This window comes from Hyla sarda, chromosome 4, assembly GCF_029499605.1.
Source record: "Hyla sarda isolate aHylSar1 chromosome 4, aHylSar1.hap1, whole genome shotgun sequence".
Classification (NCBI taxonomy): domain Eukaryota; kingdom Metazoa; phylum Chordata; class Amphibia; order Anura; family Hylidae; genus Hyla; species Hyla sarda.
The window spans coordinates 13,186,174-13,210,429 of record NC_079192.1 but is presented as its reverse complement, the minus strand read 5'-3'; the positions used below and the strand labels follow the sequence as shown (position 1 = coordinate 13,210,429).

The 24,256-nt window shown below is 47.5% G+C and overlaps 1 protein-coding gene across 1 annotated transcript; it reads right to left on the bottom strand.

Moving 5' to 3' along the window:
- Positions 1-2,401: 2,401 nt before the first annotated feature.
- On the bottom strand, positions 2,402-24,023 carry LOC130366736 (ceramide-1-phosphate transfer protein-like). Its single transcript, XM_056569061.1, has 4 exons — positions 23,740-24,023; positions 20,465-20,550; positions 6,899-7,086; positions 2,402-3,211 (listed from the first exon to the last, which is right to left on the bottom strand). Exons 1-4 carry the CDS (start codon positions 23,843-23,845, stop codon positions 2,686-2,688), a joined length of 906 nt encoding a protein of 301 aa, XP_056425036.1. The 5' UTR covers positions 23,846-24,023; the 3' UTR covers positions 2,402-2,685.
- Between the last annotated feature and the right edge of the window lie 233 nt (positions 24,024-24,256).

Below are 24,256 nucleotides of genomic sequence, written 5' to 3'. Positions count from 1 at the left end.
CTTCCCTACAGTGATCATGGTGGGGGCAGCATCATGTCTGGAGGAGACCAGGCACTGCCCATCACCTGCCCAATACCATCCCTACAGTGATCATGGTGGGGGCAGCATCATGTCTGGAGGAAACCAGACACTGCCCATCATCTGCCCAATACCTTCCCTACAGTGATCATGGTGGGGGCAGCATCATGTCTGGAGGAAACCTGGCACTGCCCATCACCTGCCCAATACCATCCTTACAGTGATCATGGTGGGGACAGCATCATGTCTGGAGGAAACCAGGCACTGCCCATCACCTGCCCAATACCATCCCTACAGTGATCATGGTGGGGGCAGCATCATGTCTGGAGGTAATCAGGCACTGCCCATCACCTGACCAATACCATCCCTACAGTGATCATGGTGGGGGCAGCATCATGTCTGGGGGAAACCAGGCACTGCCCATCACCTGCCCAATACCATCCCTACAGTGATCATGGTGGGGGCAGCATCATGTCTGGAGGAAACCAGGCACTGCCCATCACCTGCCCAATACCATCCCTACAGTGATCATGGTGGGGGCAGCATCATGTCTGGAGGAAACCAGGCACTGCCCATCACCTGCCCAATACCATCCCTACAGTGATCATGGTGGGGACAGCATCATGTCTGAGGGAAACCAGGCACTGCCCATCATCTGCCCAATACCATCCCTACAGTGATCATGGTGGGGGCAGCATCATGTCTGGAGGAAACCAGGCACTGCCCATCATCTTCCCAATACCATCCCTACAGTGATCATGGTGGGGGCAGCATCATGTCTGGAGGAAACCTGGCACTGCCCATCACCTGCCCAATACCATCCCTACAGTGATCATGGTGGGGACAGCATCATGTCTGGAGGAAACCAGGCACTGCCCATCACCTGCCCAATACCATCCCTACAGTGATCATGGTGGGGGCAGCATCATGTCTGGAGGAAACCAGGCACTGCCCATCACCTGCCCAATACCATCCCTACAGTGATCATGGTGGGGGCAGCATCATGTCTGGGGGAAACCAGGCACTGCCCATCACCTGCCCAATACCATCCCTACAGTGATCATGGTGGGGGCAGCATCATGTCTGGGGGACAGGGAGACTGGTCATAGTTGAGTGAAAGGTGAATGAAGCAAAGTGCGGAGATATTCTTAAAGGGATACTTGGGAGAAAAAAATATTTTGAAATCAACTGGTGCCAGAGCGTTATACAGATTTGTAAATTACTACTAAATAAAAATCTTAACCCTTCCAGTACTTATCATCTGCTGTATGCTCCACAGGAAAATGTGTAGTTCTTTCGAGTCATGACCCTACACCATGCTCCTGAGGGCCACTCCATTCATAACATTTATTGAGCACCACATCTCACTATAAAGGAAGTGTCTGTCATATGGATGTAAGGACGGGCACCATCAACATCTAATGAACTCAAGTATAAGAGATCTCAAGAGTCAAGTAAACAACCCCCATTGGAACTATGATGTACATGGAGTCTCCCTCTATAGACATTCAGTGGATATGAAAGGAATGAGGTCTCTGTGGTTAGGCACCACCAGTCCTGAAGACAGGGGGGTCTGGTCCTCTGGTCCAACGCTAAAAGCGCAGATGTGAAGGTGTATTCAATATCATGAAAAGAGTGTGCACACACCTTGCCTACAGAACCCCCATCATTGATCAGTAGTCAATATGCCGAAAATGTCCATAAGGGGAACCATCCACCTTCTTACTATACACTGTATGATAAGCAGCTTCATGTTGGATGGCCTTATCATGTCTTGAAGTTCTTTAAAGGGGTACTCTGCTCCAAAGCATAGGGGATAAGATGTCTGATCAAGTGGGGACCCCCTCGATCTTGGTGCGGCACCCCAGACATCCAGTGCACGGTGTGAACTTCAGATGACTGTCAATGCGGGGCGGAGGCTTGTGGCGTCATGGTCACGCCTCCTCAATACAAGTCTATGGGAGGGGGCGTGATGGCAGTCACGCCCCCTCCCATAGACTTGCATTGATAGGGCGAGGCCGTGACATCACAAGCGGGGCACGGCGGGTGACGTCACGAGCCTACGGCGTTCCGGAGCTGCACCCGACTCTCTAAATGAACGCCGATGCAGCAGGGAGATCGAGAGGGTCCCCAGGGAGTCCTTTGGATAGGGGATAGATTTCTACGGGCTGAGTACCCCTTTAACACCTCTTCACAACGTCATAGCGCCATGTCAATGGCCTGAACGTGCTCCATCATTCCCTTAACTCAGACTCCGGCCCTAGACATCTTATCACCTATCCAAAGGGACATCCGGTGCACGAAGCGAACTTCAGATGACTGACGATGGGGGACGGAGGCTTGTGACATCACGGCCACGCCCCGCTTGAACGGTCACGCCCCCTCCCATAGACTTGCATTGAGGAGGCGTGGTCGTGACATCACGAGTGGGGACCGGCCGTGATGTCACGAGCCTACGACGTTCCGGCACTGCACCCGACTCTCTAAATGAACTCTGAGTGAAGCAGCAAGATTGCGATAGTCCCCAGGGAGTCCTTTGGATAGGGGAGAAGATATCTAGGGGCGGAGTACCCCTATAACACCTCTTCACAACGACATATGCCATGTCCATGGCCTGAACGTGTTCCATCATTCCCTTCACTCAGACTATTGACCGTATCTTAATTCTCATGGTAGATCCAGCATATGGTTTTGCGTATACAGTTCTTGAGTTAGGTTATAGACCTTCACAATTGAGTCCACGGTGGTCAGAAGGACGACTCTAGCTTCATCATGGTCCCTCACACACACCACCTTGTACATCTCCTCCAGAGGAGGCAGAGCCAGGAAGGCCACCTCGGCTACTTGTCGAATAAACCAGCTGTGATGGTGAGCCAGGGTCTTGTGGTAGGCCTCCGCACACAGTTCAGAGGTCTTGTCCTGACCAGGATTGGTGCCAACATTGTAGAGGAAAACCTCCAGCCACTTCAGGGCTCGGTGCATACGTAACAACGTCCGACACCCGGAAGGAACCTTGTTGGAAGGAAGTTCTTTGAAGTTCACCACACCATTCTCCAGCTCGAACTTTATCATGGACCTGACAGTCCGGTAGCTTCTCCCGTTCTTCCCGTTTAGGTAGTTTTGTAGGATGTTGATTTTGGTTACGGTTTCGTGGGATATGAAGGTGAAGACGGTCCCCATAGAATCCATGAACCTGAATGACAGAGAAAGAGATGGCACATTAGACCTCATATGGGAATAGGGTCGCCACCTTTCTTGCAAAAAAAATAAAAAATACCAGCCATGCTAATTTGCATAATTAATTATATATTTGTGACATATGCGGGGAAAATTTTGTCCTATCCTGACCCCATAACTTTTTTATTACTCCTTATACGGCCTGTATGAGGGCTCACTTTTGGCGCCCTGATCTGTAGTTTTTAAAGGGGTACTCCAGTGAAAACCTTTTTTCTTTTAAATCAACTGGTGGCAGAAAGTTAAACATATTTGTAAATTACTTCTATTAAAAAATCTTAATCCTTCCAGTACTTATTAGCTACTGAAAGCTACAGAGGAAATTCCTTTCTTTTTGGAACACTGATGAAATCACGAGCACAGTGCCCTCTGCTGATATCTCTGTCCATTTTAGCAACCGTGCATAGCAGATGTATGCTAAGGGCAGCATGGTGGCTCAGTGGTTAGCACTGCTGCCTTGCAGTGCTAGGGACTACGGTTCAAATCCCACTAAGGACAACAATAAATAAAGTGTTATTGTTACGCCGAGCGCTCCGGGTCCCTGCTCCTCCCCGGAGCGCTCGCGGCATTCTCCCTTCTGCAGCGCCCCGGTCAGACCCGCTGACCGGGAGCGCTGAACTGATGTTCGCGATGGGGATGCGATTCGCAGGGCGGGACCGCTTGCGAATCGCATCCCAAGCCACTTACCCGTCCCGGTCCCCGGCTGTCATGTTCTGGCGCGCGCGGCTCCGCTCACCAGGGCGTGCGCGCGCCAGCGCTCTAAGATTTAAAGGGCCAGTGCACCAGTGATTGGTGCCTGGCCCAATCAGTCTAATTAGCTTCCACCTGCTCCCTGTGTATATTACCTCACTTCCCCTGCACTTCCTTGCCGCCTCTTGTTGCCTTGTGCCAGAGAAAGCGTTAGTGTTGCCCAAAGCCTGTGTTCCAGATCTTCTGCTATTGACTATGAACCTTGCCGCCTGCCCTGACCTTCTGCTACGTCTGACCTTGCCTCTGCCTAGTCCTTCTGTCCCACGTCTTCTCAGCAGTCAGCGAGGTTGAGCCGTTGCTAGTGGATACGACCTGGTTGCTACCGCCGCAGCAAGACCATCCCGCTTTGCGGCGGGCTCTGGTGAAAACCAGTAGCAACCCTAGAATCGGTCCACCGACACGGTCCACGCCAATCCCTCGCTGACACAGTGGATCCACATCCAGCTAGCCGAATCATAACAGTTATTATTATTATAATAACGTCAGCAGAGAGAACTGTGGTCATGATGTCATCAGAGAGCATTCCAAAAAGAAAAGAATTTCCTCTGTAGTATTCAGCAGCTAATAAGTACAGGAAGGATTAAGATTTTTTAATAGAAGTAATTTACAAATATGTTTAACTTTCTGCCACCAGTTGATTTAAAAGAAAAAAGGTTTTCACCGGAGTACCTCTTTAACAGGACCATGCTGTTTTGATGTGACTTTTTGATCGCTTTTTTTTAAATTAAATTCAGCAGTTGCCGTTAGTTACTAACTACAACTCCCAGCATGCCCTGCTACAGCCTGTGGCTCAGCATGACTACATAGTAGTATATAGAAGGGGTTCTCAACCAGTGGTACGCCACCGGTTGTGTGAGGGTACGCTGATGCGCTGACAAATACCGGCCATGCATTGACCAGTATTTGTCAGCGCAGAGTGGGGAATGGCCGCGGGTACTTTACGGGAGCTGCGTGGTTGCCAGGCAGACGTTTGACGTCCCCTGATGTTGGGAGGAGGTGCAGCACAGCGCAGGAGGACGTCACTCATTAGTGCGGCCCACCAAAAGGGACTCCGGGAACGGGACGCACTGCTTACCCGAACAGGCCGGGTAATGTTAAAAAATAAAAACTAACTATAGGGGGGGGGGGGGGGGGTGTTATTGTATGTATTTAATGTATGTATACATTAGCCTGGGGGGATGTGGGGGGGGGGGGAGAAATAATGGTACAAGGGCATTATGATGGAGTGGGGGGGGGGGGGGTAATGGCAAAAGGGGATCAAAGGGAAGGGGGAATAATGGCACAAGGGCATTAAGATGGGGGGGGGAGGGATAATGGCAAAAGGGGATCAGAGGGAGGGGGGAATATTGGTAAAAGGGGATTAAGATGGATGGGGGGGTAATGAGGTAATGATAAATAATGGCACAAGTGGATTAAGATGGAGGGGGGGGGGGATAATGGCACAAGGGGGATGGAGGGGGTCTGGGGTAATCATCACCCCCCCCCTCCATCTTAATCCCCCTGTGTCATTATCCCCCCCTCCATCTTAATCCCCCTGTGTCATTATCCCCCCCCCCCATCTTAATCACCCTGTGCCATTATTCCCCCCTCCCACTGATCCCCTTTTGCCATAATCTGATAATGGAAAAAGGGGATCAGAGAGAGGGGGGAATAATGGCACAAGGGCATTAAGATGGGGGGGGGGGGGGATGATTACCCCAGACCCCCTCCATCCCCCTTGTGCCATTATTCCCCCCCCCCCCTCCATCTTAATCCACTTGTGCCATTATTTCCCCCCCCCCCCTCCTCTGATCACCTTTTGCCATATCGGATAACAATGGCACAAGGGGATTAAGAAGGAGGGGGGGGGGGGGGGGGGGTGAAATTGGCATTAAAGATCCAGATAAATAAACTTGTTTTTATATATCAACTGGCTCCAGAAAGTTAAACAGATTTGTAAATTACTTCTATTAAAAAATCTTAATCCTTTCAGTAGTTATGAGCTGCTGAAGTTGAGTTGTTCTTTTCTGTCTAAGTGCTCTCTGATGACACGTGTCTCGGGAACTGCGCAGAGTAGAAGCAAATCCCCGTAGCAAACCTCTTCTACTCTGTGCAGTTCCTGAGACAGACAGACACGTCAGCAGAGAGCACAACTGCCAGACAGAAAAGAACAACTCAACTTCAGCAGCTGATAATTATTGGAAGTATTAATATTTTTTAATAGAAGTAATTTACAAATCTGTTTAACTTTCTGGAGCCAGTTGATATAAGAAAAAAAAAAAACACATTCCCCCCCCCCCCCCCCTAGAATACCCCTTTAAAATGGAGGGGGAGGGGGGAGGGAGTGGATAATGGCAAAAGGGGATCAGAGGAAGGGGAGAACAATGGCACAAGGGGATTAAGTATTGCATTAGTATAAAGGTAAGCACACACCAAAAAATAAGTCATTTTATGACTTATTTTGTCCACGGGTACCCCTCACGCGTAAGTTCCTCTCAAACTTTCACCCTTTGGAGGTAGAGTCACGAAAAAGGTTGAGAAACACTGGTATATAGTATTGGTCAGGGTTTTCCAACCAGGGTGCCTCCAGCTGTTGCAAAACTACAACTCCCAGCATGCCCGGACAGCCAACGGCTGTCCGGGCATGCTAGGAGTTGTAGTTTAGAAACAGCTGGAGGCACCCCTGGTTGGGAACAATTGGTATAGCATATGGCGCAACATTACGGGAGTTAGGGGATTGGTTGGATAAATACCGGCCATTGCATTGTCGATAGTTTTAATATAAAAATACCGGAAGGGTGGCCAAAATACCGGCAAGGTGGCCACCCTAGACGGCACATTAGACCTCATATGGGAAGGATGGACAATTGTCCTTCTCTTTTATGTCTCAAAAAGCAAGAGGGCGCTGTATACTCACTTTATCAGCTCCCGCCATGCTTCTAGGTAGTGTTCCAGTAAGACCTCTTGGTCTGTGGTCACACAGGAGTGAAAGGACTGCAGCATTTTTCCTATCTGAAAAATCTTCCCTTTGCAGTTTTTTAGAGAACTCTCAACCACCTGGAGGTACGAGGCATCGCCCCTAAGAGGGTCAGGACCCTCTGTCTGCTGCAAGAGAACATACAATCATATAAGGATCCATATCACTATATACAGGAGATATATAACTTATACTGTATATAAAAGAGATATATAACTTATACCAGCTGTGCATATATAACTATATACAGTATATACCCAGGTTATACCAGCATGGTCCATATCTCTATATACAGGATTTATATAACTTATACCAGCTGTACATATATATATTATATACAGTATATACCCAGGTTATACCAGCATGGTCCATATCACTATATATACAGGAGATATATAACTTATACCAGCTGTACATATATAATTGTATACAGTATATACCAGGTTATACCAGCATGGTCCATATCACTATATACAGGAGATATGTAGAAAATGTATTCTTACCTGAAATTTTCTTTTCCTGTAGTCCGTAGGCGGCACGAATGGGTTAAGCCCTTCTGCTTACCCGGAAGGAAGAAACAAAACTAGCAATAAAACAGTGAGACAAGTTAATTAGTCAATTACCCATAACGAGCACACCTGCCCGGAATCCATAAACCTATCCCAAGAACCACAGACACTTGTATCTTATGCAGCAATTTTCTTATTTAATGGGAGGGTATACTTGTGCCGCCTACGGACTACAGGAAAAGAAAATTTCAGGTAAGAATAAATTTTCTACTTCCTGGTCGTCCTTAAGGCGGCACGAATGGGACATGCAAAGCAGTGCAAGAACGAACGGGAGGGACATCAATGGTTTACGGCACCTTGAAGCACTCTCGAGCCAAAGGCTGATCCCTCAGACGATGCTACATCGATCCTGTAGTGTCTTATGAACGTGTTCGGTGAAGCCCACGTAGCCGCTTTACAGATCTGGTCCATTGGAACATGATACTTCTCAGCCCAGGACGCAGCTGTAGATCTTGTGGAGTGAGCTCTTAAGAGAAGAGGGGACTCTTTATCTTCCAAAAAATAACAATGCTTGATGGTGTCTCTTATCCATCTTGCTAGCGATGATTTGCTCGCTCTTTTCCCCTTGTTGGGCCCTTGAAACTGAAGGAACAAGGCTTCGGACTGTCTGAACTCTGAGGTTCTTTGTAGGTACATGGAGATGGTCCTTTTCACATCCAAGAGATGCAACTCGTCTTCTGACTCCTCTTCAAACACAGGCAGTATGATTTCCTTATTAATATTAGCAGCCGTGGAGACTTTGGGAAGGAAACCCGGCATAGTTCTTAACACAACTGCATCCGATAGTAACCTGAGATAGGGTTCTTTGGAAGACAGAGCTTGAAGCTCACTGATTCTTCTGGCAGATGTAATTGCCACTAGGAAGATACACTTGAAAGTCAGGAACTTCAAAGAGGAATTCTCCAGAGGTTGAAAAGGTGGTGATGTCAGTCTCCTTAGAACTAAAGGCAGGTCCCAAGCTGGTAACGGGTTATGGAAGGATGGGCGCAGCTTGTTAATGGCTCTAAAAAATCTGCTGATGAGAGGTGTTCCTGCAAAGATTCCATTAAGGTAGGAGTTAATGGCGGTCAACTGCACCTTGAGTGTATTCGGCTTCAGACCCTTTTGGAAGCCTTCTTGTAAGAACTGCAACAGAGATGCCACTTTCTCTGGGGAGGATGACTTTCTGGTGCACCAAGCCGAGTAAAGGGACCACACTCTACTGTAGACTTTGAGGGTAGCCAGCTTTCTAGAAGCTAGAAGGGTAGCAATGACCTCCTGAGACAGGCCTTGATCCGTTAAGGTTCTGAGTTCATGTTCCATGCCGCAAGCTGGAGTCTCTTGATGTCTGTATGAAGCATCTCTGATTGGAGAAGTAAGTCCTTCTGGATGGGTATCTTCCAAACCTGATTCTTCGCCAGATTCAGTGCTAGCGGGAACCATGCCCTCCTGGGCCAAAATGGCAGGATCGCAACTGCTCTCACCTTCTCGTCCCGAATTTTCTGCAGCACTCTCGAGATCAATGGAATCGGGGGTAAGACATAGACGAAAAACTTCTCCCAGCTCATTGACAAAGCGTCTATCGCTAACGTATTCCCCACTCTGGACAGGGAGCAGAACTGGGGAAGCTTCTTGTTCTGAGAGTTGGCCATAACATCCAACTCTGGCAGACCCCACATGGACGTGATCTTCTTGAAGACCAAAGGGTTGAACTCCCACTCTCCTGGGCAAATCGAGTTTCTGCTGAGCCAATCTGCTCTCACTTTGTCCACTCCCCTGATGTGGATGGCCGAAAGGGAAAAGAGATTCTCTTCTGCCCAGAGCATGATGCGGGCACACTCTTTCTGCATGGAGGGGCTTCGTGTTCCCCCCTGCTTGTTCAGGTAGAACACTGCCTCTAGGTTATCTGACTGCACTTGAACAGCTCTGTGGAGAATCCTGGGTTTGAAGTGAATGAGCGCTTTCCTGATCGCTGTGAGCTCTTTCAAGTTCGAGGACATTCGTTGCTCCTTCTGTGACCAAGCTTCTTGCACCCAATGGTCCCCTACATGGGCACCCCAGGCTGAGCCTGAGGCATCCGAGGTGAGGACCGTCTGAATCGGACTCTTGAGAGCTCTGCCCTGTAGGAAACGTTGTGGGTGCACCCACCAAAGGAGATCTTTCTTCACCCCAAGAGGAATCCTGATAGTCCTCTCCAGGGAGTCTCTGCTTTTGTCCCACTGGCTCAAAATGCAAGTCTGCAACATCCTGAAATGAGCCCTGGACCACGGAACGGCTTCCAGAGATGATGTCATCATTCCTAGCACCCTCATCGCTTTCCTTACTGAGCACTGATCTACTTGAAGGAGATTTTGTACCGCTTCTTGCAGATTGGTGGCCCTCTGATCTGAAAGGAACAACTTCATTCGAAGAGTGTCTATTGTAAATCCGAGATAAGACATGACTGTAGAAGGGTTCAGAGAAGACTTCTTTACGTTCACTATGAATCTGTGGGCATCCAACATCTGTAGGGTCTTGTGAAGATGTTGTTTCAACACGGCCTGTGAGGGGGCTCTGACTAGCCAGTCGTCCAGATAGGGCGTCACGCATATCCCTTGGAGCCGCAGAGCTGCAGTCAGGACCACCACCACCTTGGTAAAAACGCGAGGTGCCGAGGTAATGCCGAATGGTAGGCATGTGAACTGGAGATGGAGTATCTGGTGATTGAACAGGAGAGCAATCCGTAGATATTTCCTGTGTGCTCTGAGAATGGGAATGTGCAGGTATGCGTCTTGAAGGTCGATTGACGCTAGGAAGTCTCCTTCTTCTACGTTTATTATGGCAGACCGGATTGACTCCATCCGGAACTTGCGCTTCACAAAAAACTGATTTAAATAGGATAAGTCTATTACAAGCCTCCATCCCCCTGAGGCTTTGGACACTGGAAATATCGGGGAGTAGAGACCTTGGAATCTTTCGTGATCTGGAACTCTTTCTAGAGCGTGCTTTCTTATAAACTCTTCCACCAACTCTAGAACCACTGGGTTGGAGGGCTTGTTGAGCATGAACTTCTGTGGTGGGAACGAACTCAGCTCTAGAGAATACCCTCTTGTGATGATGTCTGTCACCCAGGAGTCCGACGACGTCTTTTGCCAGACCTGCGAAAAAAACCTCAGCTTGCCACCCACCGGAGGAGAAGAGCCGATGGCGTCATAATTCTTTAGGCTTGTTAAAAGCTTTTTTCTTGGTTGCTGCTGAATCTTGCCTTTTCTTATAGTTGGACTTTCTGGTCCGAAAGGAATAGCTCCTCTTTGGGGAGTATCTGGACCTCCCATAGAATGGCCTGCTGGACTTCTTTCTCTCTAATGGGAAGGCCGCGTCTTTCTCCTCATTGTAAGACTTCAGTATATCCTTTAGATGAGGACCAAACATCGATGAAGGGTGGAAAGGCATGTTAACAAAGCTGAACTTAGATGACATGTCACCCGACCATTGCTTTATCCAAAGCGCCCTCCTGGTCGCATTAGATAAAGCCAGGGACCTGGATGAAAATTTCAGTACATCCACAGGAGCATCACACAAATATTCTGCAGCGGCCTTCATCATATCGACCCCTTTTAATAGACAGTCTCTGCACACCCCCTCCTCTATATGCTGAGATAATTGACTCAGCCAGATCCTTAGAGCCCTAGCTACAGGAACAGAGGATGCTGCAATCTTGGAGGTAGAAGCTGCAGCTAGGTAATTCTTTTTAGCTAAGCTATCTGCCTTGCGCTCCAATGGGTCGGACAATCTGGAGGATTCGTCAGAAGGGAATAGAGACTTCTTGACCATTCTGGCAGCCGCCAAATCAAGTTTAGGTGGATTTTCCCATTCTCCGGAATTCTTGGGGTCCAACCGATAAGTGGTTTTAAAACGGGCCCCTGCATCAGATTTCCTATCAGGGTTGGCCCAATCTTTCTTGAACCAGTCATTCAGAATGGGGTGAGAAGGAAGTCTCATATCTGGAATCTGTGGAAAGTAATACAACTGATCCTTTTTAGGTTTAGCAGAGACATCTTTAGAAGACTCTATAGTGTCCTTTACTGCAGACAATAACTTGGGAAATTTATCCTTGGGCAACAAGTACAGGTCGTCATCCAAATCGTCAAACACTATCTCCGGACTGGATGAGGAGGTACTGCATTCCCCAGATGAGGAATCGGATGCAGCTGGGGAAACGTCCCTATCAACTCTCTTCCTTTTCTTGGGCACCAAGGACTCTTTAATCTCTTTAAAGGTGTTACACATTTCCTCCTTGAACCATGATAGGAAAGAACTGGTCTGCATGTTATCAGATGGATTCAGACAGGATTCACAAGTATCCCGAGCATAGGATTCTGGTAGGGGCTGATCACACTTATTGCACACGTTGTATCTAGATTTTCTCTTTGCCTTTCCAGAAGGAGCCATCTGGGAAAACAAGAGAAAACAGAAGAGCCCCCACTTATGAAATACATGCACTTAATGTCATGGAGAAAAAAGGAACCAACATCTTTCCTACCTCTGACCGGCCAAGGGATCTGCTGCCTAGGCTGAGTGCAGCCATTTGCAGATCCCGCCGGTCAGAAATACCTGGAGATCGGAACCGGAAGTGACACAGCGGAAGTGGGGCAAGGCACTGGGACTCCCAGTCATCAGCCCAGGTGTCACGATGCCGGCTGGCAGGAGGTGGATCCTCTGTGCCAGAGAGGGATTGGCGTGGACCGTGCTAGTGGACCGGTTCTAAGTCACTACTGGTATTCACCAGAGCCCGCCGCAAAGCGGGATGGTCTTGCTGCGGCGGTAGTAACCAGGTCGTATCCACTAGCAACGGCTCAACCTCTCTGACTGCTGAAGATAGGCGCGGTACAAGGGAGTAGACAAAAGCAAGGTCGGACGTAGCAGAAGGTCGGGGCAGGCAGCAAGGATCGTAGTCAGGGGCAACGGCAGGAGGTCTGGAACACAGGCTAGGAACACACAAGGAAACGCTTTCACTGGCACGATGGCAACAAGATCCGGCGAGGGAGTGCAGGGGAAGTGAGGTATACATAGGGAGTGCACAGGTGAACACACTAATTAGAACCACTGCGCCAATCAGTGGCGCAGTGGCCCTTTAAATCGCAGGGAGCGGGGCCGCGCGCACCGGGACAGGACCGACGGAGAGCGAGTCAGGTACGGGAGCCGGGGTGCGCATCGCGAGCGGGCGCCACCCGCATCGCGAATCGCATCCCGGCTGGAGGCGGTATCGCAGCGCACCCGGTCAGTGGATCTGACCGGGGCGCTGCAGTAGCGAGGATGTAGCGAGCGCTCCGGGGAGGAGCGGGGACCCGGAGCGCTCGGCGTAACAGTACCCCCCCCCCTTGGGTCTCCCCCTCTTCTTGGAGCCTGAGAACCTGAGGACCAGGCTTTTGTCTAGGATATTGTCCTCAGGTTCCCAGGATCTCTCTTCAGGGCCACAGCCCTCCCAATCGACCAAAAAAAAGGTTTTCCCTCTGACCTTCTTGGAGGCCAGTATCTCCTTTACGGAGAAGATGTCCGAAGAGCCGGAAACAGGAGTGGGAGAAACAAGTTTGGGAGAGAAACGGTTGATGATGAGTGGTTTAAGAAGAGAGACATGAAAGGCATTAGGAATACGAAGAGAAGGAGGAAGAAGAAGTTTGTAAGAGACAGGATTAATCTGGCACAAAATTTTGAAAGGACCAAGATAGCGTGGTCCCAATTTGTAGCTGGGGACACGGAAGCGGACATATTTAGCGGAGAGCCATACCTTGTCTCCGGGAGAAAAAGTGGGGGGAGCTCTTCTTTTCTTATCGGCAAACTTTTTCATGCAAGATGAAGCCTGTAAGAGAGAATTTTGGGTCTCTTTCCATATGGTGGAAAGATCACGAGTTATTTCATCCACAGCGGGCAAACCAGAGGGCAAGGGAGTAGGGAGGGGGGGAAGAGAGTGACGGCCGTACACCATGAAAAATGGGGATTTGGAAGAGGATTCAGAGACTCTGAAGTTGTACGAGAATTCGGCCCATGGTAGAAGATCTGCCCAGTCATCCTGGCGGGAGGAAACAAAATGTCGTAAATAGTCACCCAGGACCTGGTTAATTCTTTCTACTTGCCCATTGGATTGAGGATGATAAGCAGAAGAGAAGTTTAATTTAATCTTGAGTTGTTTACAGAGAGCCCTCCAAAATTTTGACACGAATTGGACGCCTCTATCCGAGACGATCTGCGTGGGCAACCCGTGAAGACGAAAAATGTGTACAAAAAATTGTTTTGCCAACTGAGGCGCTGAAGGAAGACCAGGAAGAGGAATAAAATGTGCCATCTTGGAAAATCGATCAACGACCACCCAAACAACAGTGTTGCCACGGGATGGGGGTAAGTCTGTAATAAAGTCCATACCAATCAGAGACCAAGGCTGTTCGGGGACAGGTAGAGGATGAAGTAGACCAGCAGGCTTCTGGCGAGGAGTCTTATCCCGGGCACAGACAGTGCAGGCCCGCACAAAATCAACAACATCCGTCTCCAGAGTCGGCCACCAATAGAAACGAGAGATGAGTTGCAAGGATTTTTTGATGCCCGCATGGCCTGCGAGGTGGGAGGAGTGACCCCATTTGAGGATTCCGAGGCGTTGACGTGGAGAAACGAAGGTCTTCCCTGGAGGAGTTTGCCTGATGGAGGCTGGAGAAGTGGAGATCAGGCAGTCAGGAGGAATGATGTGTTGCGGAGAGAGCTCTACTTCTGAGGCATCCGAGGAACGAGAGAGAGCATCGGCCCTAATGTTCTTGTCGGCAGGACGAAAGTGAATTTCAAAATTAAAACGGGCAAAGAACAGAGACCACCTGGCCTGGCGAGGATTCAGCCGTTGGGCAGACTGGAGATAGGAGAGATTCTTGTGATCGGTGTAAATGATAACTGGAAATTTTGATCCCTCCAGCAGATGCCTCCATTCCTCAAGTGCTAATTTAATGGCCAGTAGCTCTCGAACCCTGATGGAGTAGTTCCTCTCCGCCGGAGAGAAGGTCCTAGAAAAAAAACCACAAGTAACAGCATGCCCGGAAGAGTTTTTTTGTAGAAGAACCGCTCCAGCTCCCACTGAGGAGGCATCAACCTCCAATAGGAAGGGTTTAGATGGGTCAGGTCTGGAGAGCACGGGAGCAGAAGAAAAGGCAGACTTGAGCCGTTTAAAAGCGTCTTCCGCTTGAGGAGGCCAGGACTTAGGATTGGCATTCTTCTTGGTTAAAGCCACGATAGGAGCCACAATGGTGGAAAAATGTGGAATAAATTGTCTGTAATAATTGGCGAACCCCAAAAAACGTTGGATAGCACGGAGTCCGGAGGGGCGTGGCCAATCTAAAACGGCAGAGAGTTTATCTGGATCCATTTGTAGTCCCTGGCCAGAGACCAAGTATCCTAGGAAAGGAAGAGATTGACATTCAAACAGACATTTCTCCATTTTGGCATAAAGTTGATTGTCTCGAAGTCTCTGAAGAACCATGCGGACATGCTGGCGGTGTTCTTCTAAGTTGGCAGAAAAAATCAGAATATCGTCCAGATACACAACAACACAGGAATATAAGAGATCACGAAAAATTTCATTAACAAAGTCTTGGAAGACGGCAGGGGCGTTGCACAGGCCAAAGGGCATGACCAGATACTCAAAGTGTCCATCTCTAGTGTTAAATGCAGTTTTCCATTCGTCCCCCTCCCTGATGCGGATGAGATTATAAGCACCTCTTAAGTCCAGTTTGGTAAAGATGTGGGCACCTTGGAGGCGATCAAAGAGTTCAGAGATAAGAGGTAGGGGGTAGCGGTTCTTTACCGTGATTTTATTAAGTCCGCGGTAGTCAATGCAAGGACGTAGGGAGCCATCTTTCTTGGACACAAAGAAAAATCCAGCTCCGGCAGGAGAGGAGGATTTGCGGATAAACCCCTTTTTTAAATTTTCCTGGATGTATTCGGACATAGCAAGAGTCTCTGGGGCGGACAGGGGATAAATTCTGCCCCGGGGTGGAGTAGTGCCCGGGAGGAGGTCAATAGGACAGTCATAAGGCCTGTGAGGAGGTAAAGTCTCAGCTTGTTTTTTGCAAAATACGTCAGCAGACCGGTTACAGGGGGAACCACAGGGTCACGACAGGGAGTACTGGGGACCAGTTTAAGGCAGTCTTTGAAACAAGAGGTACCCCAGCTCTTGATCTCCCCTGTGGACCAATCAAGGGTTGGGGAATGGCGTTGAAGCCATGGTAGTCCAAGGAGAATTTCGGAAGTGCAATTGGGGAGGACCAAAAACTCAATTTTTTCGTGATGAGGTCCGATGCACATTAGAAGGGGCTCCGTGCGGTAACGTATGGTACAGTCCAATCTTTCATTGTTAACACAATTGATGTAGAGGGGTCTGGCGAGACTGGTCACCGGGATGTTGAACCTGTTGATGAGAGAGGCCAAAACAAAATTTCCTGCAGATCCGGAATCCAAGAAGGCCATAGTAGAGAAGGAGAAGGTAGAGGCAGATATCCGCACAGGCACAGTAAGACGTGGAGAAGCAGAGTTGACATCAAGGACTGTCTCACCTTTGTGCGGAGTCTGCGTACGTCTTTCCAGGCGGGGAGGACGGATAGGACAATCCTTCAGGAAGTGTTCGGTACCGGCACAGTACAGGCAAAGATTCTCCATGCGGCGTCGTGTCCTCTCTTGAGGTGTCAAGCGAGACCGGTCAACTTGCATAGCCTCCACGGCGGGAGGCACAGGAACGGATTGCAGAGGACCAGAGGAGAGAGGAGCCGGGGAGAAAAAACGCCTAGTGTGAACAAAGTCCATATCCTGGCGGAGCTCCTGACGCCTTTCGGAAAAACGCATGTCAATGCGAGTGGCTAGATGAATGAGATCATGCAGGTTAGCAGGAATTTCTCGTGCGGCCAGAACATCTTTAATGTTGCTGGATAGGCCTTTTTTAAAGGTCGCGCAGAGGGCCTCATTATTCCAGGATAGTTCGGAAGCAAGAGTACGGAATTGTATGGCGTACTCGCCAACGGAAGAATTACCCTGGACCAGGTTCAGCAGGACAGTCTCAGCAGAAGAGGCTCGGGCAGGTTCCTCAAAGACACTTCGAATTTCCGAGAAGAAGGAGTGTACAGAGGCAGTGACGGGGTCATTGCGGTCCCAGAGCGGTGTGGCCCATGACAGAGCTTTCCCAGACAGAAGGCTGACTACGAAAGCCACCTTAGACCTTTCAGTAGGAAACTGGTCCGACATCATCTCCAAGTGCAGGGAACATTGTGAAAGAAAGCCACGGCAAAACTTAGAGTCCCCATCAAATTTATCCGGCAAGGATAGTCGTAGGCTGGAAGCGACCACTCGCTGCGGAGGAGGTGCAGGAGCTGGCGGAGGAGATGATTGCTGAAGCTGTGGTAGTAGCTGCTGTAGCATCACGGTCAGTTGAGACAGCTGGTGGCCTTGTTGCGCTATCTGTTGCGACTGCTGGGCGACCACCGTGGTGAGGTCGGCGACAACTGGCAGAGGAACTTCAGCGGGATCCATGGCCGGATCTACTGTCACGATGCCGGCTCTCAGGAGGTGGATCCTCTGTGCCAGAGAGGGATTGGCGTGGACCGTGCTAGTGGACCGGTTCTAAGTCACTACTGGTATTCACCAGAGCCCGCCGCAAAGCGGGATGGTCTTGCTGCGGCGGTAGTAACCAGGTCGTATCCACTAGCAACGGCTCAACCTCTCTGACTGCTGAAGATAGGCGCGGTACAAGGGAGTAGACAAAAGCAAGGTCGGACGTAGCAGAAGGTCGGGGCAGGCAGCAAGGATCGTAGTCAGGGGCAACGGCAGGAGGTCTGGAACACAGGCTAGGAACACACAAGGAAACGCTTTCACTGGCACGATGGCAACAAGATCCGGCAAGGGAGTGCAGGGGAAGTGAGGTATACATAGGGAGTGCACAGGTGAACACACTAATTAGAACCACTGCGCCAATCAGTGGCGCAGTGGCCCTTTAAATCGCAGAGACCCGGCGCGCGCGCGCCCTAGGGAGCGGGGCCGCGCGCCGGGACAGGACCGACGGAGAGCGAGTCAGGTACGGGAGCCGGGGTGCGCATCGCGAGCGGGCGCCACCCGCATCGCGAATCGCATCCCGGCTGGAGGCGGTATCGCAGCGCACCCGGTCAGTGGATCTGACCGGGGCGCTGCAGTAGCGAGGATGTAGCGAGCGCTCCGGGGAGGAGCGGGGACCCGGAGCGCTCGGCGTAACACCAGGCTGCCATATTAGAGTCCCCTTCTATCTATACAAAGAGTAAGGAGCGGAAGGGAGCAGCCTAAAAGTCCTTCCCCCGGCATCCAAACCCACAAACAAGGAAACAAATGCCTTTCCGGCACTTACCGTTCGTGGGTCCTTCACTTACAGGTCCCCGACGCGAAAGCCGGAACTTCCGGAAGTGCGTCATGCGCCTGCGCAGTCCTCCCGGCGACTTCCGGCGCTGCGGAGCGCTGACATCCCCGGCATCCATTCGTCACTATCGCCGCGCGAGGACATATGGCGGCCTTAGGAAGAAGTCCTGAACTGCCGGGCCAGGGAATGTCTGGGGTGCAGGCTGAGGGACTGGGGATAGCACCCGGTATACGGCCGCCCCTGAGCTCAGGAACCCAGAAGCCCCGGGTATGAGCCACTTGCCTCACGTCTTCTTCCAGGTGAGAAGAAAAAAATAAATACAAGTGTCTGTGGTTCTTGGGATAGGTTTATGGATTCCGGGCAGGTGTGCTCGTTATGGGTAATTGACTAATTAACTTGTCTCACTGTTTTACTGCTAGTTTTGTTTCTTCCTTCCGGGTAAGCAGAAGGGCTTAACCCATTCGTGCCGCCTTAAGGACGACCAGGAAATAACTTATACCAGCTGTTCACACATTTATATATATATATATATATATATATATATATATATATATATATATATATATACAGTATATACCAGGTTATGCCAGCATGATCCATATCACTATATACAGGAGATATATAACTTATACCAGCTGTACATATATAATTATATACAGTATATACCATGTTATACCAGCATGGTCCATATCACTATATACAGGAGATATATAACTTATACCAGCTGTACAAATATATTATATACAGTATATACCCAGGTTATACCAGCATGGTCCATATCACTATATACAGGAGATATATAACTTATACCAGCTGTACATATATAATTATATACAGTATATACCCAGGTTACACCAGCATGGTCCATATCACTATATACAGTATATATAACTTATACCAGCTGTACATATATAATTATATACAGTATATACCAGGTTATACCAGCATGGTCCATATCACTATATACAGGAGATAGATAACTTATACCAGCTGTACATATATAATTATATACAGTATATACCAGGTTATACCAGCATGGTCCACATCACTATATACAGGAGATATATGACTTATACCAGCTGTACATATATAGTATATAGCCAGGTTACACCAGCATGGTCCATATCACTATATACAGTATATATAACTTATACCAGCTGTACATATATAATTATATACAGTATATACCAGGTTATACCAGCATGGTCCATATCACTATATACAGGCGATACACAACTTATACCAGCTGTACATATATAATTATATACAGTATATACCAGGTTATATCAGCATGGTCCATATCACTATATACAGGAGATACAGAACTTATACCAGCTGTACATATATAATTATATACAGTATATACCCAGGTTATACCAGCATGGTCCATATCACTATATACAGGAGATATATATAACTTATACCAGCTGTACATATATAATTATATACAGTATATACCCAGGTTATACCAGCATGGTCCATATCACTATATACAGGAGATATATAACTTATACCAGCTGTACATATATATATTATATACAGCATATACCAGGTTATACCAGCATGGTCCATATCACTATATACAGGAGATATATAACTTATACCAGCTGTACATATATAATTATATACAGTATATACCAGGTTATACCAGCATGGTCCATATCACTATATACAGGAGATATATGACTTATACCAGCTGTACATATATATGATATACAGTATATACCCAGGTTATACCAGCATGGTCCATATCACTATATACAGGAGATATATAACTTATACCAGCTGTACATATATATTATATATAGTATATACCCAGGTTATACCAGCATGGTCCATATCACTATATACAGGAGATATATAACTTATACCAGCTGTACATATATATTATATACAGTATATACCAGGTTATACCAGCATGGTCCATATCACTATATACAGGAGATATATGACTTATAGCAGCTGTACATATATATTATATACAGTATATACCAGGTTATACCAGCATGGTCCATATCACTACATACAGGAGATATATAACTTATACCAGCTGTACATATATATTATATACAGTATATACCCAGGTTATACCAGCATGGTCCATATCACTATATACAGGAGATATATAACTTATACCATCTGTACATATATAATTATATACAGTATATACCAGGTTATACCAGCATGGTCCATATCACTATATACAGGAGATATATAACTTATACCAGCTGTACATATATATTATATACAGTATATACCAGGTTATATCAGCATGGTCCATATCACTATATATACAGGAGATATATAACTTATACCAGCTGTACATATATATTATATACAGTATATACCCAGGTTATACCAGCATGGTCCATATCACTATATACAGGAGATATATAACTTATACCAGCTGTACATATATATTATATACAGTATATACCAGGTTATACCAGCATGGTCCATATCACTATATACAGGAGATATATGACTTATAGCAGCTGTACATATATATGATATACTCTTATATATACAGTTATACAGTTGTGTAGTATCTGTATGGGGTTACTCACTTACTTTAATATCATGTTTTGGGATGACCTCGTTCTCCTCCTGGGCGCAGGGTTTTCCGTCTTTCACGCACTCATGGAGGGAAGGATCTGCTGTAAATGATGGGTAAAAAGATTTAAGCTGTATCCTCCATATCCAATATTACATAGGTATACATTACGAATATCCACTCTCTGTGTATATATACAAGTAACCGGAAAGTATGTACACCTTTGCTAGTTCGGCCATTCCTATTGCTACTATTTGTATGAAGTCTTGCATAGGGGACCGGACATAGGATGTGGGCCCTTAGCTTTCTAATTGTTTGTCTACTAAGCACGAGGCACTGGTCATAAAACAACTTCTTCATGGCATTTCAGAAAACACCAATATCAAGGACCCTCCCATGTAATGATGGACATTGGTGGGTCAGCATATGTATATAGAAGGGGTCACAGTAAAGACCCCATAGGACGCCAACTTATGAAATATTATTGATGTTTATGTCCAGGCCGATTATCCCATAACCTGCACAGGTATATCTGGCCCTAAATGTCCAGTAGCAACAACACTCAACCAATCTCCTGAAGGAACATCAGCTATGACTGGAGCGTCAAGGATCATGGTTTCTATGGTAGAGCACCCACCTACAATGCCTAGAGCTTATCATGGACAATACCAATGGACAATGCCAAGAGATCATTGTAGACAGTGCCAAGAGATTATCCCTAAAAGAGCCTTTTACCTCACAGTTGTGATTGGCCATCCTGCCTGAACTGTTTAGCTTCACCTCACGAGACTTGGGAGTGTTTGAGAAAGTGGTCAAGAATAAAATGACCCCACAAAGAAACATTTGTGATGTCCCACTACGGGATATAGTCCCGTACAGTACCTGGGCCCTGTCAGGTTGAGTCCCTTTGTGCCCTAGTGGCCCTCCTGCAGTGTCTCCCCCACAATGTTATATGTATTATGTATAAAGGACCTTTGAGGACCTTTGAGTTAGTCACATGATAATGTGGTCACATGTTCACTTGATATGTTTTGTTACGTAGAGAGCACCAGCTAACCAGGTGACCTGCAGCTTGACCTATGGGCTCCTTGCTCCTCCCCCCTTTATTAGAGGGGGAGGTATTACAATCTTTCTCTTCTACCACATTCTCTGCTGAGGTCAAGTTCAGTCCAGACATCTCAGAGCCAGTGTCCAGCACATCTGGAGGCCTCAAGCCTAATCTACAGCCAAAAGTCAGTAAGTCAAGTCGTCTCTGTCTGCTGTCACTACCTTCAGTCAAGTCAAGTCTATTATAGTCAGCGTGGCTGTCCTAAAGTCTGTCAAAGTCACTGCAAGTCCCAGCAAGCTGAGCGGTCCGCTGTGTTACTGGTCACCTCTCTGGGATCCTGGCCTCGCTGTAAAGACTATTTCCATCTGTCTACCTCAGTAAAGCTACCGTTAACCCTGACCTGGCCTTGGACTCTTATTTGCCCTGCCTAACTAGCGGAGCTACCTTCGGGTGGTTACTTAGGAAAACCACGACCTGGCGTCACGAACATTTAGGGGGTTAAATACCATCTGCCCCTGGGCTACAACATCTGTCCCATACAACTCACCTTGACACCCCATGGCTCACCAGACATTTTATTAAGAGGGACCCTGGCTGGCCTTTCAGGTTGGGTTCACTGATGGATCCAACACACACGACCTTACATGAAGAACCCCTAAAAAAATACTAAAACAAAGAGATACAGCGCTCCATAGTGTACTACTGCGTTTGCCATGTTAATCGCTTCATATGAATGGGCGCTTACCGGATAAAGTTGTACAAGTCCCAGCACTTAGGAACAGAGCATGGATACACCGCCTTTCCATGATGTAGACCAAGATAGAAACCAAGGAACCTCCGAACGAAAGTGAAATACTCCGGGCGCGGAGAGACCACGGGTACTAGGCAAATGTAAACGACAAGTTTATTCCCAACATGCAACGCGCGCGTTGCATGTTGGGAATAAACTTGTCGTTTACATTTACCTGGTATCCGTGGTCTCTCAGCGCCCGAAGTATTCCACTTACGTTCGGAGGTTCCTTGGTTTCTATAGCTGTGAAAATGGCCGCTATCTAATGGTCAAAGACACTGTTACCCTACACTGTGGCTCTACCCAAGCCATGACCACCATATATCTTAGGCTGGGTTCACACCTCATTTTTGCAATACAGTTCCCGTATCAGGTTTTTGATGAAAAATGGATTCCTCAAAACCGGACAAAACTGTATCAAAACGTGTGTACAAATTTTAACCCATATACGGTTTGAAAAATGATGTCCGGTCGCATCCGTTTTTTTAAGAAAAAAAGTGTATACAGTTTATACTTTTCACTCCAATAAAGTTTCACTTGTTTGATTGAAATTCCAAGAAAAAAAAACTGTGCAAAGTCAAAAACCATATGGTGCAAACCGGATGGAACCGTACGCACATACGGTTCTATACGGTTCCCATTGACTCCCATGTTAAAAAAAAAACGTATACGGTTTAATATGGTTTTTCACCCGGACCGGGAAAAAAAAAACGGACAAAACCGTACAAGATGCAAAACGGATGCAACCGGATGCATCGTTTTTCATACGGTTTTCAATACCGTTACGGGAACTGTATTGCAAAAGCGTGGTGTGAACCCGGCCTTAGGCTGCATTCACATCTTGTTTTTGCAATACGGTTCCCGTATCCGGTTTCAGTGAAAAACCGTATGGAACCGTATTGCAAACCGTATGTATAGACATTTCATAGAAAACCGTATGCCAACCGTAGCATCCAGTTGGGTATGTTTTGCATCATTTACGGTTATATCCATTTTTTTCCCGTACACAAAACCGTAGTCTACTACGGTTTTATGTCCGGGTGAAAAACTGGATACAACCCGTATATGTTTTTTTTTAAAATGGTGGTCTATGGGAACCATACTGAACCGCATGTGCGTACGGTTCCATCCGGTTTGCACAATACGGTCTTGCAGTTTGCACATGCACGCCGAAAGTTATTCCCACAAATAGAACAAGAACTTTATTTAATTAAGGACAAACATAAAACCGTATCCGTTTTTTCCCAAAAAAACGTATTAAACCGTATGCAGATGGACATCCGTTTTCAAACCGAATACGGTTTAAAACCGTACAGAGGTGTATACGGTTGTACAAGGTTGTATACAGTTCTGTCAGGTTTAGAGATACGTTTTTTTACAACAAAAAAACTGATACGGGAACCGTATTGCAAAACGTGGTGTGAACCCAGCCTTATGGAAGTTTGCCTACTTACGTAGCTTCAGGGAGCTCAGGTATAGAAAGAGGAAAATCATGGACAATGGGACGAGCAGACGAAGGACCTTGGGGCAGCTCATGCCCACGAGGGCTGCACACGCCATGTTATCTCCGGAGGGGTGGACTGTCCATGCTGCGGTGGCCGGAGTGTCCTGGTTCTGCTGCAGTAAGGTCGCTGTTTCACAATCCTCTAGAGACTGATAAGAGATGAACCTTCTCCTCTCCTATCAGTTTACACGGGAACACAGGCAGCACTAGTCATAGATCAGCTATAAAGGTGACGAAGGCGTCCGCAACGGAGAAACCTTTAGCACTTGTCATGTCTTCAACAGTGATATATACAGGAAGCGGACATAACAATGGCTTGGGTACAGGATAATGACACTTGTGTATGGGACACAGATATTTGGGGATACTTTGTGCATACAATCTAGATGAGCTTCAGTATTGTCAATGATTAGACAGGTGTCCCTGCTGAGATGATTAGTCAGACCAGTCTAATCATTGATGATACT

Bases quoted from the DNA above. Each gene is read 5' to 3' on its own strand.
- LOC130366736 (XM_056569061.1), bottom strand. From the start codon at position 23,845: ATGGCGTGTGCAGCCCTCGTGGGCATGAGCTGCCCCAAGGTCCTTCGT. The intron at 20,551-23,739 runs GTAAGTAGGCAA...CATCATTTACAG, and splicing joins CCTGAGCTCCCTGAAGCTAC to CAGATCCTTCCCTCCATGAG. The intron at 3,212-6,898 runs GTGAGTATACAG...TCTGTCATTCAG, and splicing joins GCATGGCGGGAGCTGATAAA to GTTCATGGATTCTATGGGGA.